At 48.7% G+C, this 17,215-nt stretch overlaps 1 protein-coding gene across 2 annotated transcripts in view; it reads left to right on the forward strand.

Annotated features, from left to right (window-relative positions):
- Window positions 1–11,702: 11,702 nt before the first annotated feature.
- The window catches only part of AHCYL2 (adenosylhomocysteinase like 2), a 201,212-nt gene continuing 195,699 nt past the window's right edge, over window positions 11,703–17,215 (forward strand). For both annotated transcript variants that reach the window (XM_019031541.4, XM_004046206.5), the window contains exon 1: window positions 11,703–12,165. In XM_019031541.4, coding sequence (XP_018887086.2) covers window positions 11,713–12,165 — 453 coding nt within the window. In that variant the 5' untranslated portion in view covers window positions 11,703–11,712. The remainder of the gene's footprint in view (window positions 12,166–17,215) is intronic.

Raw genomic sequence — 17,215 nt, forward strand, 5'->3', positions numbered from 1 at the left:
CTCTTGGTGTGTTTTTCCTTTTTTTTTTCTTTTTCTTTTTCTTTCTTTCTTTTTTTTTTTTTTTTAATTGAGATAAAAGTCTCACTCTATCCCCCAGGCTGGAGTGCAGTGACATGATATTGGCTCACTGCAACCTCCGTCTCCTGGGTTCAAGCAATTCTGCCTCAGCCTCCTGAGTAGCTGGGATTACAGGTGCCTGCCACCACACCCAGCTAATTTTTGTATTTTTAGTAAAGGGGGTTTCACCATGTTGGCCAGGCTGGTCTCGAACTCCTGACCTCAAGTGATCCACCCGCCTCGGGCTCCAAAGGGCTGGGATTACAGGCATGAGCCACCGAGCCCAGCTAGTGCGTTCTTTCTTCTATGGGCTCTGATCCTGGCCTCCTTACCTTGTCTTGGTCCTGATCTTTTTGGTCTTCCCCATCTTCCCAAGGGTGCTCTGAAAGGCCAAGAGCTTCGTGCTAATGTGGCCACGGCTGACAGTCAGATGTCAGGCTGATGGCGCCCTCATGTGCTGGCTGTCCACCTGAGCCAGTCGGCTCTATATGAACAAAAGCTCTTCTGTGACCACGGCTGCCTCGCTGAGCACTGATGACAAGATAGTTGAGCACAGGCGTGCAGCTTCCCCTGGGGTGATGGTGTCTCCCTGATGGGAGTGGAGATGGGCAGGACTCCTCGAGGCATTCCTGGACCTCATCTCTGGGGGCCTCTTTCTTCTACCAGGGACGTCCATCGGGCTAGACGCATTCTGATCCACAGCTTCCTCCCCTGGCCAGTCAGGGAAGCCTGTTAGCCCCACTTCCTCCAATGAGATAATCAGTAGAAGACTGGGAACTGGGGTGCAAGGGCTCAGGATTATGAGAGAAGGAGGTCTGTGTAGCAAAGGGGCTGGTGCCCACAGATTTGGCGGGTATTGTGGAGTACAGACCAGGCTTGTTTGGGGAGTACTCTTTTTTGTTGTTGTTGAAATAGAGTTTCACTCTATTGCCCGGGCTGGAGGGCAGTGGCACAATCTCAGCTCACTGCAACCTCCGCCTCCTGGGTTCAAGCGTTTCTCCTGCCTCAGCCTCCCGAGTAGCTGGGATTACAGACGTGCACCCCCATGCCCAGCTAATTTTTGTGGGTTTTGTGTGAGTTTTAAAATTTTATTTATTTATTTATTTATTTATTTATTTATTTATTTATTTATTTATTATTGAGAATGAGCCTTGCTCCATCACCCAGGCTGGAGTGCAGTGGTGCCATCTCAGTTCACTGCAACCTCTGCCTCCCTGGTTCAAGCGATTCTCCTGCCTTAGCCCCCCAAGTAGCTGGGATTTCAGGTGCTCACTACCACACCCCACTAGTTTCTGTATTTTTAGTAGAGACAAGGTTTCTCCATGTTGGCCAGGCTGGTCCCAAACTCCTGACCTCAGGTGATCCACCCGCCTTGGCCTCCTGAAGTGCTGGGATTACAGATGTGGGCCACTGCACCCGGCCTAATTTTTTTTTTTTTTTTGAGACAGAGTCTCGCTCTGTCGCCCAGGCTGGAGTGCAGTGGCACAATCTCCGCTCACTGCAAGCTCCGCCTCCCCGGTTCATGCCATTCTCCTGCATCAGCCTCCCAAGTAGCTGGGACTACAGGTGCCCGCCACCATGCCAGGCTAATTTTTTGTATTTTTAGCAGAGACGGGGTTTCACTGTGTTAGCCAGGATGGTCTCAATCTCCTGACCTCATGATCTGCCCGCCTAGGCCTCCCAAAGTGCTGGGATTACAGGCGTGAGCCACTGCGCCCAGCCAGGAGTACTCTTTGAATGCTGCTCATGTGATGAGGACACCGCATTTTGACCATGGCCAGATTCCAGGAGAAGGAGAAAGGGAATACTAACCCACGTATTGTATTCCTAGGCACTTTACATGTGTATTAATAATAGCTAACTCTTGGCTGGGCACAGTGGCTCATGCCTGAAATTCCAGCACTTTGGGAGGCTGAGGCAGGAGGGCTGCTTGAGCCCAGAGTTTGAGACCAGCCTGGGCAACAAAGTGAGACCCCCATCTCTACAAAAGATTAAAAAATTAGCGGGGCGTGGTTGTGTGCCTGTGGTCCCAGGTCCTTGGGAGTCTGAGGTGGATCGCTTGAGCCCAGGAGCTGGAGGCTGCAGTAAGCTGTGACTGCATCACTGTACCCTAGCCTGGGCAACACAGCAAGACTCTGTCTCAGAAAAAAAAAAAAGCCTCCCCTCCCCCTCCCCCTCCCCCTCCCCCTCTCCCTCTCTCTTTCTTCGGTCGCCCTCTGTTGCCGAGGCTGGACTGTACTGCCGTGATCTCAGCTCGCTGCAACCTCCCTACCTCGGGCTCCCATGATTCTCCTGCCTCGGCCTGCCGAGTGCCTGGGATTGCAGGCGCATGCCGCCACGCCTGACTGGTTTTTGTATTTTTGGTGGAGACGTGTTGGCTGGGCTGGTCTCCAGCTCTTGACCTCGAGTGATCTGCCCACCTCGGCCTCCTGAGGTGCTGAGATTGCAGAGTCTCGCTCACTCAATGCTCAGTGTTGCCCAGGCTGGAGTGCAGTGGCATGATCTCAGCTCGCTACAACCTCCACCTCCCAGCCGCCTGCCTTGGCCTCCGAAAGTGCTAAGATTACAGCTTCTGCCTGGCCGCCACCCCATCTAGGAAGTGAGGAGCGTCTCTGCCTGGCCGCCCATCGTCTGGGATGTGAGGAGCCCCTCTGCCCGGCCGCCCCGTCTGGGATGTGAGGAGTGCCTATGCCCAGCCGCCCCATCTGGGAAGTGAGGAGTGCCTCTGCCTGGCCGCCACCCCATCTGGGAAGTGGGGAGTGCCTCTGCCCAACCGTCACCCCATCTAGGAAGTGAGGAGCGTCTCTGCCTGGCTGCCCATCGTCTGGGATGTGAGGAGCACCTCTGCCCGGCCGCCACTCCGTCTGGGAAGTGAGGAGCACCTCTGCCCGGCCGCCCCGTCTGGGAACTGAGGAGCACCTCTGCCCGGCCACTCCATCTGGGAACTGAGGAGTGCCTCTGCCTGGCCGCCCCATCTGAGAAGTGAGGAGCACCTCTGCCTGGCCACCACCCCGTCTGGGAAGTGGGGAGCGCCTCTGCCAGACCGTCACCCCGTCTAGGAAGTGAGGAGCGTCTCTGCCTGGCTGCCCATCGTCTGGGATGTGAGGAGCGCCTCTGCCCGGCCACTCCATCTGGGAACTGAGGAGCGCCTCTGCCCGGCTGCCCCATCTGAGAAGTGAGGAGCCCCTCTGCCTGGCCGCCCATCATCTGGGATGTGAGGAGTGCCTCTGCCCGGCCGCCACCCCATCTGGGAGGTGAGGAGCACCTCTGCCTGGCCCCCCTTCGTCTGGGAAGTGAGGAGCGCCTCTGCCCGGCCGCCCCGTCTGGGAAGTGAGGAGCGCCTCTGCCCGGCCGCCCCATCTGGGAGGTGAGGAGCGCCTCTGCCTGGCCGCCCCATCTGGGAGGTGTACCCAACAGCTCCGAAGAGACAGCGACCATTGAGAACGGGCCATGATGACGATGGTGGTTTTGTCGAAAAGGGGGAAATGTGGGGAAAAGAAAGAGATCAGATTGTTTCTGTGTCTGTGTAGAAAGAAGTAGACATAGGAGACTCCATTTTGTTCTGTACTAAGAAAAATTCTTCTACCTTGGGATGCTGTTAATCTATAACCTTACCCCCAACCCCGTGCTCTCTGAAACATGCGCTGTGTCAACTCAGGGTTAAATGGATTAAGGGCGGTGCAAGATGTGCTTTGTTAAACAGATGCTTCAAGGCAGCATGCTCGTTAAGAGTCATCACCACTCCCTAATCTCAAGTACCCAGGGACACAAACACTGCGGAAGGCCGCAGGGACCTCTGCCTAGGAAAACCAGAGACCATTGTTCACGTGTTTATCTGCTGACCTTCCCTCCAATATTATCCGATGACCCTGCCACATCCCCCCCTCCGAGAAACACCCAAGAATGATCAAAAAAAAAAAAAAAAAAAAAAAAAAAAAAAAGCCAACTCTTAGTGGATGCTTGCCGGGTACTTCTCTGAGCACTTTGTGTACATTAAGTCATCAAATTTCACAGATTCAGACCTGTGAGGCTCTGTTAACACCCCTCAAGATACTGAGGCACAGAGAGGTTCAGGGTTCAGTAGCTTGCCCAAGACCACACAGTAAGTGGAAATGCTGGCATTTCGTTGGCTCCAGTGGGCACTTAGCCATGGTGCGCCACTGTCTCTTGTTTAATTCAGAGAATAATAAACCAATCAGAGGAGCTCATTTTATGTGATAGGTTGATGCAAAAGTCATTTCAGTTTTTGCCATTTATTTTATTTTATTTTATTTTAAGTATTTTGAGACAGAGTTTCACTCTTGTTGCCCAGGCTGGAGTGCAATGGTGTGATCTCAGCTCACCACAACCTCCGCCTCCAGGGTTCAAGTGATTCTCCTGCCTTAACCTCCCAAGTAGCTGGGATTACAGGCATGTGCCACCACACCTGGCTAATTTTGTATTTTTAGTAGAGATAGGGTTTCTCCATGTTGGTCAGGCTGGTCTCAAACTCCCGACCTCAGGTGATCCACCTGCCTTGGCTTCCCAAAGTGCTGGGATTACAGGCGTGAGCCACTGCGCCCAGCCAGTTTTTGCCATTTTAATTGGAAAATATAAGCTCAGTGAAGCAAAATGACTTGCTTGCAACTTCGCAGCTAGTGAGTGACAGACACTATGTCCAGGCTCTTCCTGACCAGTGTCCAGGCTCTTTCCACGCTTAATCCCGCCTTTGATTTTTCTCTCTATCCAGGTTTCCTGGTCTGTGTTCCCTCTGGCCATCCCACATTCTCTTACACCTGCTCTTCTTGTTCTTCCCGGCCGTTACTGCTTCCCTTAGCATTGTTACAGCTATTTTTTAGCCTTTATCAACAACAGTATTTAAAATAATGAAAGTTATCAGTGCTGTTTAAGGATCTTTTCTGAAACAAAGGAGAGTGTTACAATGTTCTTCTTTTCATCTCCAAAGACAGTTGACTACTAGTTTTCCTCCCTCCTTCTATCCTTTCTTTAGTGGGATTACTTATGTAAAGGATGGGAGATGGGGTGAAAGGGGAGTTCAATCTGGGCCTTAAAAGCTGAGAAATAGGCCAGGCACTGTGGTTCACGTCTGTAATCCCAGCATTTTGGGAGGCTGAGGCGAGAGAATCACTTGAGTCCAGGAGTTTGAGACCAGGCTGGCCAACATGGCGAAAGTGTGTCTCTACAAAAAATAAATTAGCCAGACGTGGCGGTGCATGCCTATAGTCCGAGCTACTCGGGAGGCTGAGGTAGGAGGACTGCTTGAGCCCGCGAGGGTCAAGGCTGGCCGAGAATGCACCACTGCACTCCAGCCTGGGCGCTGGGCTGCAGCAAGCACCACCCTGTCTCCAAAAAAACAGCTGAGAAATGTGACCTTTGTGCAGAGACTCTGTGGCCACTAGGGGGCAATGTGAGCCCACCTTTGTGAATGCAGATGTCCAGCACCATGGACACTCCCACAACCAAGAAATCTTCCAGTAGTATCCCTATGGGAGCATCAATCTCAGGACTGAACAGCAGTAACCACCCTTCTACCAAAAGCTCCTGAGTGAGATCCCCAAAGATCTGAGTGGATCCTCAGGATCCAAGGGGAGCCTGGTTTGTGGGACTCCCAGTTTGGGGGACTCCCTGCTATGCTGTTGCCCTGAGAACACAGCTCCCCATGCGTGCCCCTCATCACAGGCTCTGCCCTCAGCTGCCTCATTGGGCCTCTTACCGTTCTTTCAAATTCAGCTGGCCTTGCCTCTGTTGGTTCCAGCTTCCTTAAAGCAGTCTGTCCACTGCCCATCTTTGTTCCTCTGTGCTTTTTTTTTTTTTTGAGACAGGGTGTCACTCTGTTGCCCATGCTGGAGTGTTGTTCCTCTGTCTCCTTTTTTTTTTTTTTTTTGAGACAGGGTCTCACTCTGTTGCCCAGCCTGGAGTGCAGTGATGCAATCTCGGCTCACTGCAGCCTCAATTTCCTGGATCAGGCGATGTTCCTGCCTCAGCCTCCCAAGCTGCTGGGACTACAGGTGCACATCACCATGCCAGCCTAGTTTTATTTTTTGTAGAGATGGGGTCTCACTATGTTGTCCAGGCTGGTCTCAAACTTGGTCTCGGCCCAGGCGATCTTCCTGCCTTGGCCTCCCAAGATGCTGAAATTGCAGGCATCAGCCACCGTGTTCAGCCTCTGCCTGCTTTTTTATTTTTATTTTTAGAGACAGAATCTTGCTCTGCTGCCCAGGTTGGAGGGCAGTGGTGCAATCATAGCCCACTACAGCTTCAAACTCCTGGGCTCAAAGGATCCTCCGGCCTCAGCCTCCCAAGTAGCTACAACTACAGGCATGTACCATCATGCCAGACAAATGTTATTAAAAACAAATTTTTTTTAGAGACAGGGTCTGGTCATGTTGCCTATGCTGGTCTTGAACTCCTGGCATCAAAGTGATCTTTTGCCTTGGGCTCCCAAAGTGTGGGGATTATAGGCATGAGCCACTATGCCCAGCCTACTTTTGTTTTTAAGAAATTGAAACGATATAGAAAAGTACAAAGAACAACCTAATAAACACACATATTCCCACCACTCAGAATTATCAACTTTTTATCATTTTATCATATTTGCTTCAGATTTTTTTTTTTTTAAAGAAAATATAACAGATTTAGCTAAAGTACCCTTTGACCAATACCCCACCCCACTCTCCCCGCTGCTCAAAAGGAAAACAAGCCTGGGCGCAGTGGCTAGTACCTGTAATCACAGCACTTTGGGAGGCCGAGGTGGGTGAATCGCTTGATGTCAGGAGTTTGAGACCAGCCTGGCCAACATGGTGAAACCCCATCTCTCCCAAAAATACAAAAATCAGCTGGATGTGGTGGCCCACGCCTGTAATCCCAACTACTTGGGAGGCTGAGGGAGGAGAATCACTTGAGCCTGGGAGGCGGAGGTTGCAGTGAGCCGAGATCCTGCCATTGCACTCCAGCCTGGGCAACAGTGTGAGACTCCGTCTCAAAAAAAACAAAAAACAAAAAACAAAAAAACAGGCTGGGCACGGTGGCTCATGCCTGTAACCCTAGCACTTTGGGAGGCCAAGGCAGGCAGATGGCCTGAGCTCAGAAGTTTGAGACCAGCCTGGGTAACATGGTAAAACCCTGTCTCTACTAAAATATGAAAAATTAGCTCGGCATGGTGGTGGGTGCCTTTAGTCCCAGCTACTCGGGAGGCTGAGGCAGGAGAATTGCTTGAACCTGGGAGGCGGAGGTTGCAGTGAGCCGAGGTTGCGCCACTGCATTCCAGCCTAGGCAACAAGAGCGAGACTCCGTCTCCAAAAAAAAACAACCAGAAGTTCGAGACCAGCCTGGGCAACATAGCAAGAGCCCTACTCTACCAAAAACATTTTTTTTTTAATTAGCCAGGTGTGGTGGTGCAAACCTGTAGTTCCAGTTACTTGGGAGGCTGAGGTGGGAGGATTGCTTGAGCCCAGGAGGCAGAGGTTGCAGTTAGCTATGATTATGCCACTGCACTCTGGCCTGGGCAGCAAGAGTGAGACTCTGTCTCGAAACAAAAAACCAAAGTTTTCTTCATATGTCTGGTGACTTTGGTTGTCTGTTCATACTTAAGAATGTGACACTAAATGGTTCACGGAAGCTCTGTGAACATGAGTATGGTCTTCAGGGTGGGTGATCTGGCTGGCTTATTTCCTTTGGAAACTCTCAATGTTAGTATCTTTGTTTTCTCTCTTGGATTGGTCAGATACCTCAGAGAAATTCTTCTTCTTTTTTTTTTTTTGTTTGAGACACAGTCTCGCTCTGTTGCCCAGGCTGGAGTGCCGTGGTGCAATCTCAGCTCACTGCAGTCTCTGCCTCCCAAGTTCAAGCAATTCTCCTGCCTCAGCCTCCCGAGTTGCTGGGATTACAGGCGTGTGCCACCACACCCAGCTAATTTGTGTATTTTAGTAGAGACGGGATTTCACCATGTTAGTCAGGCTGGTCTCAAACTCCTGACCTCGTGATCTGCCCGCCTTGGCCTCCCAAGTGCTGGGATTACAGGTGTCAGCCACCGTGCCTGGCCAAGAAATTCTTCTTTATTGGCTGGGCGCGGTGGCTCAGGCTTGTAATCCCAGCAGTTTGGGAGGCCGAGGCGGGCGGATCACGAGGTCAGGAGATCGAGACCATCCTGGCTAACATGGTGAAACCCCGTCTCTACTAAAAATACAAAAAATTAGCCGGGTATGGTGACACGTGCCTGTAGCCCCAGCTACTCGGGAGGCTGAGGCAGGAGAATTGCTTGAACCCGGGAGGCAGAGGTTGCAGTGAGCCGAGATCATGCCACTGCACTCTAGTCTGGGCGATGGCACGAGACTCCATCTCAAAAAAAAAAAGAAAAAGAAAAAGAAAAAAAAAAGAAATTCTTCTTTATACCAATGTCCTGCATGGAAGTTACATTCCTGCTTGCCAGTGTTCTGGAAGCTGAATGAGCCGGGTGAAGGAAGAAGACCTATAGTCCAAATATTTCATTAAATAGTTCATAAACTGGTGCTTAATTACCCTGTTTCTAGTATGTAATTTGATTTTCAACTGTACCTGGTGTCCCTCAGCTACAAGGATGGCAGAAGCAGCAGGTATGTAGGGATGGAGTTGACAACAGGTTGAAGATTTGACAACAGGTTGAAGAATGTGTCCTGATGGTTGGCCCCAATCAGTGGTGGTGACTGGAATAAAACAGGGTATCAGTTTCATTCCAGTGCTCTAACTCCTTATATTTTATAACCACATCACACTGAAGAATTAATTCATCCTCTCAGTAATCAATTCTAGTGGCAGGTAGGCAGCTGCTGCCTATGAGCTCCAACACATGCCAGGTGGCTGTACCGTAGCTCCCTTGAGCATTAGGGGGAAGAATGAAATCAGTTACAGAGCTGCTAATCTCTGCTCCGACAGCTGGAGGATGAAGCTCTGGGCTGGTTTCTTTTTAACAGGAAGGAAATTCTGAAAGCCGGAATGTGAAGAAAAAACTTAAGAATCTCTTGTGTCTTGTGAGCTCTGTGGAAATGGCAGTGCTCAGATGCCTTCCGACATGTACTGTGAGGCACAAATTTGGAGATCAGGAAATGAGAGCCTCCATTCAAGGCAGGACAACGACACAGAGTGAACAGATTTCCAAAATAGTAGGACAGGAAAGAAGAAGATCGAGGCAGGTGATTTCTCTCCCTTCTCCTTCTTTTTTTTTTTTTTTGAGACAGAGTCTCGCTCTGTTGCCCAGGCTGGAGTGTAGTGGTGCAATCTCAGCTCACTGCAACTTCCACCTCCTGGGTTCAAACGATTCTCCTGCCTCAGCCTCCTGAGTAGCTGGAACTACAGGCAGAAGCCACCACGCCTGGCTAATTTTTGTATTTTTATTAGAGATGGGGTTTCACCGCGTTGGCCAGGCTGGTCTCGAACTGCTGACCTCAAGTGATCCACCCGCCTCGGCCTCCCAAAGTGTTGGGATTACAGGTGTGAGCCACCATGCCTGGCCTCCTTCCTTCTCCTTGCCAGGCAAAACACAGTGACACCAAAGACTAGATGTCTAAACAGTAGCTGTCCAGTGGCTGCCTGGGTTGTTAGGGCTGTAAGTCTCTGAAACAGCTGTAAACTGTATGAACCCCTTTGCTCCTGTTTCTCTGAGAATAGAGAGGAACCCCCCCCCATAATCTGTCGCGAGTCAACTGCATTTTGTTTTTTTAAAGTATTCTTTTTTTTTTTTTTTTATGAGACGGAGTCTCGCTCTGTCGCCCAGGCTGGAGTGCAGTGGGGCGATCTCTGCTCACTGCAAGCTCTGCCTCCTGTGTTCACGCCATTCTCCTGCCTCAGCCTCCCGAGTAGCTGGGACTACAGGCGCCTGCCACCACGCCCGGCTTATTTTTGTATTTTTAGTAGAGACGGGGTTTCACCGTGTTAGCCAGGATGGTCTCGATCTCCTGACCTCGTAATCTGCCTGCCTCGGCCTCCCAAAGTGCTGGGATTACAGGCTTTTTAAAGTATTATTTACATAAAATCTTATGGCATGTGCAATTTTGTCTCTTGCTTCTTAGCTTAATGTTTTTATCATAAGCATTTATTCTGAAAGCCAGAATGCCTTGATCTTCTTTCCTGTGCTATTAAGATTTTGGAAATCTTCACTTCGTGAAGTTGTCCTGCCTTGGAGTCTCTCATTTCCTGATCGCCAAATTTGTGCCTCACACTATGTATCGGAAGGCGTCTGAGCACTGCCATTTCCACAGAGCTCACAAGTGTACCAGACACAAGAGTTTCTTAGCTTCCTCTTCACATTTTGGCTTTCAGAGTAAAGAATGAAAAAGGGAAAACCTTGTTGTTAAAAAGTATTGGCAAACAATTTTCTTTCTTTCTTCCTTTTTTTCTGGGACGGCATCTCACTCCGTTGTCCAGGCTGGAGTGCCGTGGCATGATCTTGGCTCACTGCAGCCTCTGCCTCCCAGGTTCAAGCGATTCTCCTGCCTCAGCCTCCCAAGTAGCTGGGATTTCAGGTGCCCGCCACCACGCCTGGCTAATTTTTGTATTTTTTAGTAGAGACGGGGTTTCACCATGTTGGCCAGGCTGGTGAAGTCCTGATCTCAAGTGATCTGCCGGCCTTGGCCTCCCAAAGTGCTGGGATTACAGACGTCAACCACTATGCCCAGCTGGCAAACGATTTTCAAAGGCTGTAACAATTGCTCTATTTGTTGGACATTAGTTTTAGACAGTTTTTTGTTATTAAAAAGGACGCTGCGGTGCATGTCTTTTTGCTTACATCCTCTAAATGTAAAATTTAAAAATAATACAGAAAAGTACAAAGTAAAAATCACCTTAAATCCCATCACTTAGGAAATTAACTACTCATATTCACATACCTCTATGCTGATATATGTATCTGAATTTCAGATGATTGCCCTATTAGAATTATAGGTGAAAAGATTTGGCCTCGTTTAAGGCAACGTGTAATTCCTCAGCCTTGAATTTTGATCTAGTGATACCTAACTTCTTTGAGGAGTGATCTTAGCTTCCAAACCCAGAATGTGACAGAAAGCGCCACAGCAAGCAAGGTCCTACTTTATCCCTTCTAAAAACAAAGCCACTGAAGTTTGGAAGGGTGTTGAGTTCTCAATATCACAAAGAAAAATAAAGCCACTTCCAGCCTGGAGCCGCCGCTTCTCCTTTAAATACCCGCCCACGTGATCGCAGACGTGCACGCGCGGAGGAACTTCACGCTGTCAGGACGAGCCATTCCTCTACCACTTCCCCTCCCCTAAGGTTTCTTGGCGTTCCCTCCCCGGAAGTCACAACTCCTCTGGAGACTTTCTCTTCCTCATCCCCTCCGTCGAGTCACCTATCCTCACTCCTTTCTGTTAGCTGCCGGCCCTAGCGCTCCCTCTCCTCGGCTGAATCTCACTTTCTGGAGGAAAGGCTGAAAGGACTACAACTCCCAGGGGACGCTGCGGGCCCCGCCCATGGGGCGCGCAGTGTAGGTCGGGGCCTGAGGTCCCACGGTCTTCTCGCCGCGTGCGGCCGGGAGCAAACGCACTACAAGTTCCGTGGCGCCTCGCGCGAGGCCAGACCGGGACGGGGCGGGGCGGGCCTGGAGGGGCCGGGACTGGCGGGCGGAGAAAGGGGGTGGGAGAGGAGGCGATGGAGGGGAGGAGTGGGGACATGGGGGAGGGAAGAGGAAGGGAGGTGGGAGGCGGGGCCGACCAAGAGCCGGAGCTGGAGTCTGAGCCGGTGGTTGCAGCGGAGGCGGTGATGTCGGTGCAGGTTGTGTCAGCCGCGGCTGCCGCCAACGTGCCTGAGGTGGAGCTGAAGGACCTGAGCCCCTGCGAGGCGGAGTCGCAACTAGGACTGAGCACGGCCGCCGTGGGCGCCATGGCCCCCCCGGCGGGCGGTGGAGACCCTGAGGCTCCAGCTCCCGCCGCGGAGCGGCCCCCGGCCCCCGGCCCGGGCTCGGGGCCCGCCGCCGCTCTCAGCCCCGCCGCCGGGAAGGTGCCTCAGGCGTCGGCCATGAAGCGGAGCGACCCACATCACCAGCACCAGCGGCACCGCGACGGCGGCGAGGCCCTGGTCAGCCCCGACGGCACCGTCACCGAGGCGCCGCGCACAGTCAAGAAGGTACTGGGGCCGGGCTGCCTCTCTAGGAGAGGAAGGGAGGGGAGGGGAACTGCAGATTCTCTCGGCACGGCGGCACCGCCCTCCTTTCTGATCGCAGGACCGGAGATACCCCTTGTCCCCTTAAACCCACTCTCTCAGAGATGCCCCCCAGCCGGCCCCTCGTGCTGGGAGCGGAGACTCCAGGAGGCACGGCCGTACTTCGCTCTGAATAACATGGAGGTAGCGCTCTACCCTACTACTTGGAATAGGCAGCGGGAGGAGAGACACCTAATAGTACGTCCCGCGGCCCCAACACGCTCCCGGGTGTGATTTTCCAGCCTATCGGGGAGGAGACCTCGATAGTATAGGAAAACCTTACCGCTCACGGGAGTTCACACAGCAATAAGGATGAAAAGATCTTTAATACTTGGAGAACGAGTAAGGTGTAGTCACCTTGCATAGAAATCGTCAGAGTTGTCTGGTTTCCATACAGTTGATGACTTTCTGCCTTTCTGTGGCCAACCGTGGCCATACAGCAACACGATGCTGTGCCCTTCATTTCCAGCGACTGCGATATTCTCTCTTCCCTGAATATGTAACAGGGTAATGGAGAGATTCTCACTCTTTCGTGTTAAGAGCTTTGTCCTCCCTGCTGAGTATAGTTGGTCACCAGGATTATTAGGCTGTGTATGAAGGGAATGAATGTCTTATTGATTGCTTTATTATAATCTGAAAGTGATAGGAAGAAATGCTGCTACTTTTGGGAAAGACGATCTTTGTGGGGTTTTCGGTCTTAGGCGTCAGCTTCTTTCAGACAGTTTTGAGGAGGTCTCAGAATACCAAGAAGTAACTGCCTAGGTGGATGATAGCCCTGTATTACCCGTACATTGTCTATCTATAGTTGTCTGTCTCTCTCAAAGCTTGTCTTTCTTTCTCTCTTAAAGCTGAATCAGCACAGAAAAACAGGGCAAGTATTGGAAAAGACAGAAGTGTGGATCATGTAAAAAGGGCTTACAGCTTCAATTTCCTAGACACAGTATGGGCACAGAGATTAATGTTTTTTTAAATTGTTGTGAATGGTTTTTAATTGCTTTATCAGAACAGCAACAAAGAGACGGGAAGTGTGCATTGGTTTTACTGTGTGGGACCAGCTGAATTGGAACCTTGGATCCACCATAACTTTTTGTTGTCATAGCGTCATGATTAAGGTATAGCGGATAATCCTTTCATCCTAACGATACAAATTTAGGTGATAAGTCAGAGATAAGACTGAAGGAATTTCTGTAATGCTTTAGACAATGTCTTTGTCGTTTGTAGTATGAAACTCCTCTGGGAAGAATTAGAGTAGAAAGAGGCAGCATCCTGCAGAAATGGGTTTAAAGAAAAAAAGTAAAGTAAAAAAGAGAGGCAGCAGCAGCACCGGTGCTGGGAGTACCTAGATATGAGTCTGGAAATCCAAAGCATACTTCTGACTTGTTGAGATACTTTGTAACTTTCGTTAAGTCATTTTCTTGTGATAAAGACTGTTTTTGTCTAAACTTTGTAATTTGGTTAGATTTCTTTAGGCTAAAAGTGTTTAACAAATTGCTTTTAGAGCATGAAGTTTACAGTCAGGCAGACCTGGATTTGAAGCCTAGTACCCCCATTACTACCTTTTGGGTAATTTCCAAATTACACAAATCAGTTTCCTCTTCTATAAAATGAAAGTACTAATTATGATTGAGGATTAGAAATATTTGTAAAAGGTTTAGCATTGAGCTTGGCACATAAAGTCTTAAATGATATTCTTACTAATGCCTTTATTATTATGAATAATTGATTTTATTGTATTCCTCCCATCATGGCTTAAGTGCAAGCCCCCATGACCGCCTCTGAAAGTTACACACAGTTCAATATATTCTATATAAAGAAGTTAAAAAATCATGGCTCACGTCTGTAATCCCAGCACTTTGGGAAACCACGGCTGGTGGATTGCTTGAGTCCAGGAGTTCAAGACCAGTCCGGGCAACATGGTGAAAACCTCTCTCTCCAAAAAAAAAAAAAGAACCGGGCGTGGTGGTGTGTGCCTGTAGTCCCAGCTACTCAGGAGGCCGGGGTGGGAGGATCACCTGAGCCCAGGAAGTTGAGGCTGCAGTGAGCACTCTAGCCTGGGTGCTGGAGTGAGACCTTGTCTCAAAAAAAAAAAAAAAAAAAAAAGTTAAAAAATCAAAGACCAGCATACTGGAGTCTGTTTTTCTTAATTCTAGATGTGCTTCTTGACCACTTTCCTTGTCATTGAACCATCTTCCTGTTTTTTCAGCACCAAATGTATGTTCCATGATTGTAGATATACTCAGCAGCCTCAAGGCTATTGTAAAGCAGGGCTGAGCTTGCCTTAATGTTAATTGCACCAAAAAAACAACTTCTCTGCTGAAAGTTAAGCAGGTGAAGCTCTGGGCAAGGATACAGCTGGATGACGCAATTCAGGGCATTGCTGAGCTGCTTTTCAGGTGCCCAATCTTTAACCTTCTTGATATTGAATTGGCTAAATCAAAATAAGTGCCCAAGACTGCCCTTTCCCTAAGTAGAAAGTCATCTCACCAAGGGACTGCAGTGTGACATTTTGATTTGTTGAGCCTTTGTTGATTCTTAGATTGTCTATGTAAATAACCACTCTGACCTTGACTCCTCACTGTTTTTCTTATAGCATACGAAGGAACTGAGAATACTAGTATTGAAATAGCTGCCTTTGGCTGTGGAACTGGTGACTGTTGCATTTGTTTTTTAACTTTCATGTATAAACATTTATTTTAAGTCACATTTCCATAGATGGTTTTCCTTACTTCATTCACATATCATCAGTTTTCTTAGTTTTGTTACTCTGCTCAGCCACACAAGGGAAATAAACTTTTTACAAGAGCCAGAATTCCCAAGTGCAGTAGTTAATAAGAAGGAACATATGGTGTGCAGGTTACTCAGTCACATCTTATCTTTGGCACCTGCCTCCGTCCTGTAACTTGCGATGCTCTGGGGGCCAGATCATGTTATGTGGCTATGATATATTTAATTATAATGTCCTTTTTCATAAGTTGACATCAAGTGAACCCAGCAAGCCAAAAATCTCTATAAGAAGTAATTTGGGAAATGGGAAGATAAGTTCCACAGGGAATGAGGTAGTACTAGCTGAAAGGGATTTCTTCCTTGTGTTCTTGAAAATGAGTGATAGCAGTGTTGGCGCACAGCAGGGAAAAGAAGGCAGGAGAGGATTTATTTCAGAAATATTAAAACTTTCTGACAATAAGGCTGCAAGCCCAAGAACCTCAACTAGATTGTGCTTACATCAGTATCAGTAATGACCGTGTTCAAACAGACCCTTTATTGCTTTTGGCAAACATATCCACCTTCCACTGGCTTTGTTGCTGTCAGGAGAGAATGAGTTGAGCCATGTTAGCACTTCTTGTCCTGAATTGTTTAAGCTCTTGATTTGGTTAATTATAGAGTACTAAAATGGAATGTTTCGGATAAAGACATGGGAATGTGGGAGCAGTATGACTCCTTTTGCCTGTTACAAGAGTACTGCTCTGAAAAGTGTTCAGTAAGGCAATTGGCAGTTGGTCTGTAATAATAGTTACCAATAATTAGCCTTTTTTTTTTTTTTTTTTTTGAGACAGAGTTTTACTCTTGGTGCCCAGGCTGGAGTGCAATGGTGCAATCTCAGCTCACCGCAACCTCCGCCTCCCAAGTTCAAGCGATTCCCCTGCCTCAGCTTCCCGAGTAGCTGGGATTATAGGCATGCACCACCATGCCCGGCTAATTTTCTATTTTCAGTAGAGTTGAAGTTTCTCCATGTTGGTCAGGCTGCTTTCAAACTCCCAGCCTCAGGTGACCTGCCTGCCTCGGCCTCCCAAAGTGCTGGGATTACAGATGTGAGCCATTAGCTTTTTATGTGCCAGGAGTTGTCATAGGGGTTCTGTAATCCTCACAACCATACTATGAGATGTAGGTGGCATTATTTCCATTTTATAGATGCAGAAATGAGATCCTGGGAGGTTAAGTGCCTTGCCCAAGGTTATACATCTAGAAAGTGTCAGAGGTAGAACTTAAATCCAGGGCTGTCCATCTCCAAAGCCCATGTCCTTTTCATTATGCCACAGTGATTCTAACTTCTTAAATGCTGAGTTCTTGCTTTCTCCCAGAGGTCTTTTAGAATACTAAGTGAACTCTAAGGCGTGTCTGTCTGGCTAAGGCTTAGGTCATCCCAAGACCAAAGTAAGGCAGGTCTGAGTTAGAGCTTTAGGAAGAGGATGGGAGAAAATTGTACAAATGTAGAACTTGAAAGAATTGTAAATTTAGAAGAGGAGAATAAAAGCATCTTATACAGAAAAGCATTTCAAGATCAATGATGCAGCTTCACACTAGTAATTTACTGATAATCTGAGAAATTTATCCATATTTTTAAAGTTATAAATAAATTTGGAGTACCTGAGGATTATACCCTTTCTTCCTGTTCAGCTAACACTTTTTCCCTATTCTTTAAGCCTCACCACCTCTATGAGTCAATCTTTGATAAGAGCTTTTGAAAATTGCAAAGGGAAGAATATTCCTACTGTATACCAGGCATTGTACTTAGAGCTTTACATATACTGTTTTATTTAATTCTTTTTTTTTTTTTGAGACCAAGTCTCGCTCTGTCACCCAAGCTGGAGTGCAGTGGCACGATCTCGGCTCACTGAAACCTCCGCCTCCCAGGTTCAAGCTATTCTCCTGTCTCGCCCTCCTGAGTAGCTGGGACTACAGGTGCGTGCCACCACACCCGGCTGATTTTTTTAATTTTTAGTAGAGACTGGGTTTCACCATGTTAGCCAGGATGGTCTCGATCTTCTGACCTCGTGATCAGCCTGCCTCAGCCTCCCAAAGTGCTGGGATTACAGGCATGAGCCACCGCGCCCGGCTATTTAATTCTTTTAAGAGGCCTCGAAGATAGCTAGTGTTCTCCTTGTTTTATTGAAGAAACTGAGTGTCGAAGAGATTAAGGAATTTGTCTCAAGGTTACACAGTAATGTGATGGAACTAACAGAGCCCTAAACTGTTG

The sequence above is a fragment of the Gorilla gorilla genome, chromosome 6, assembly GCF_029281585.2.
Source record: "Gorilla gorilla gorilla isolate KB3781 chromosome 6, NHGRI_mGorGor1-v2.1_pri, whole genome shotgun sequence".
Taxonomy (NCBI): domain Eukaryota; kingdom Metazoa; phylum Chordata; class Mammalia; order Primates; family Hominidae; genus Gorilla; species Gorilla gorilla.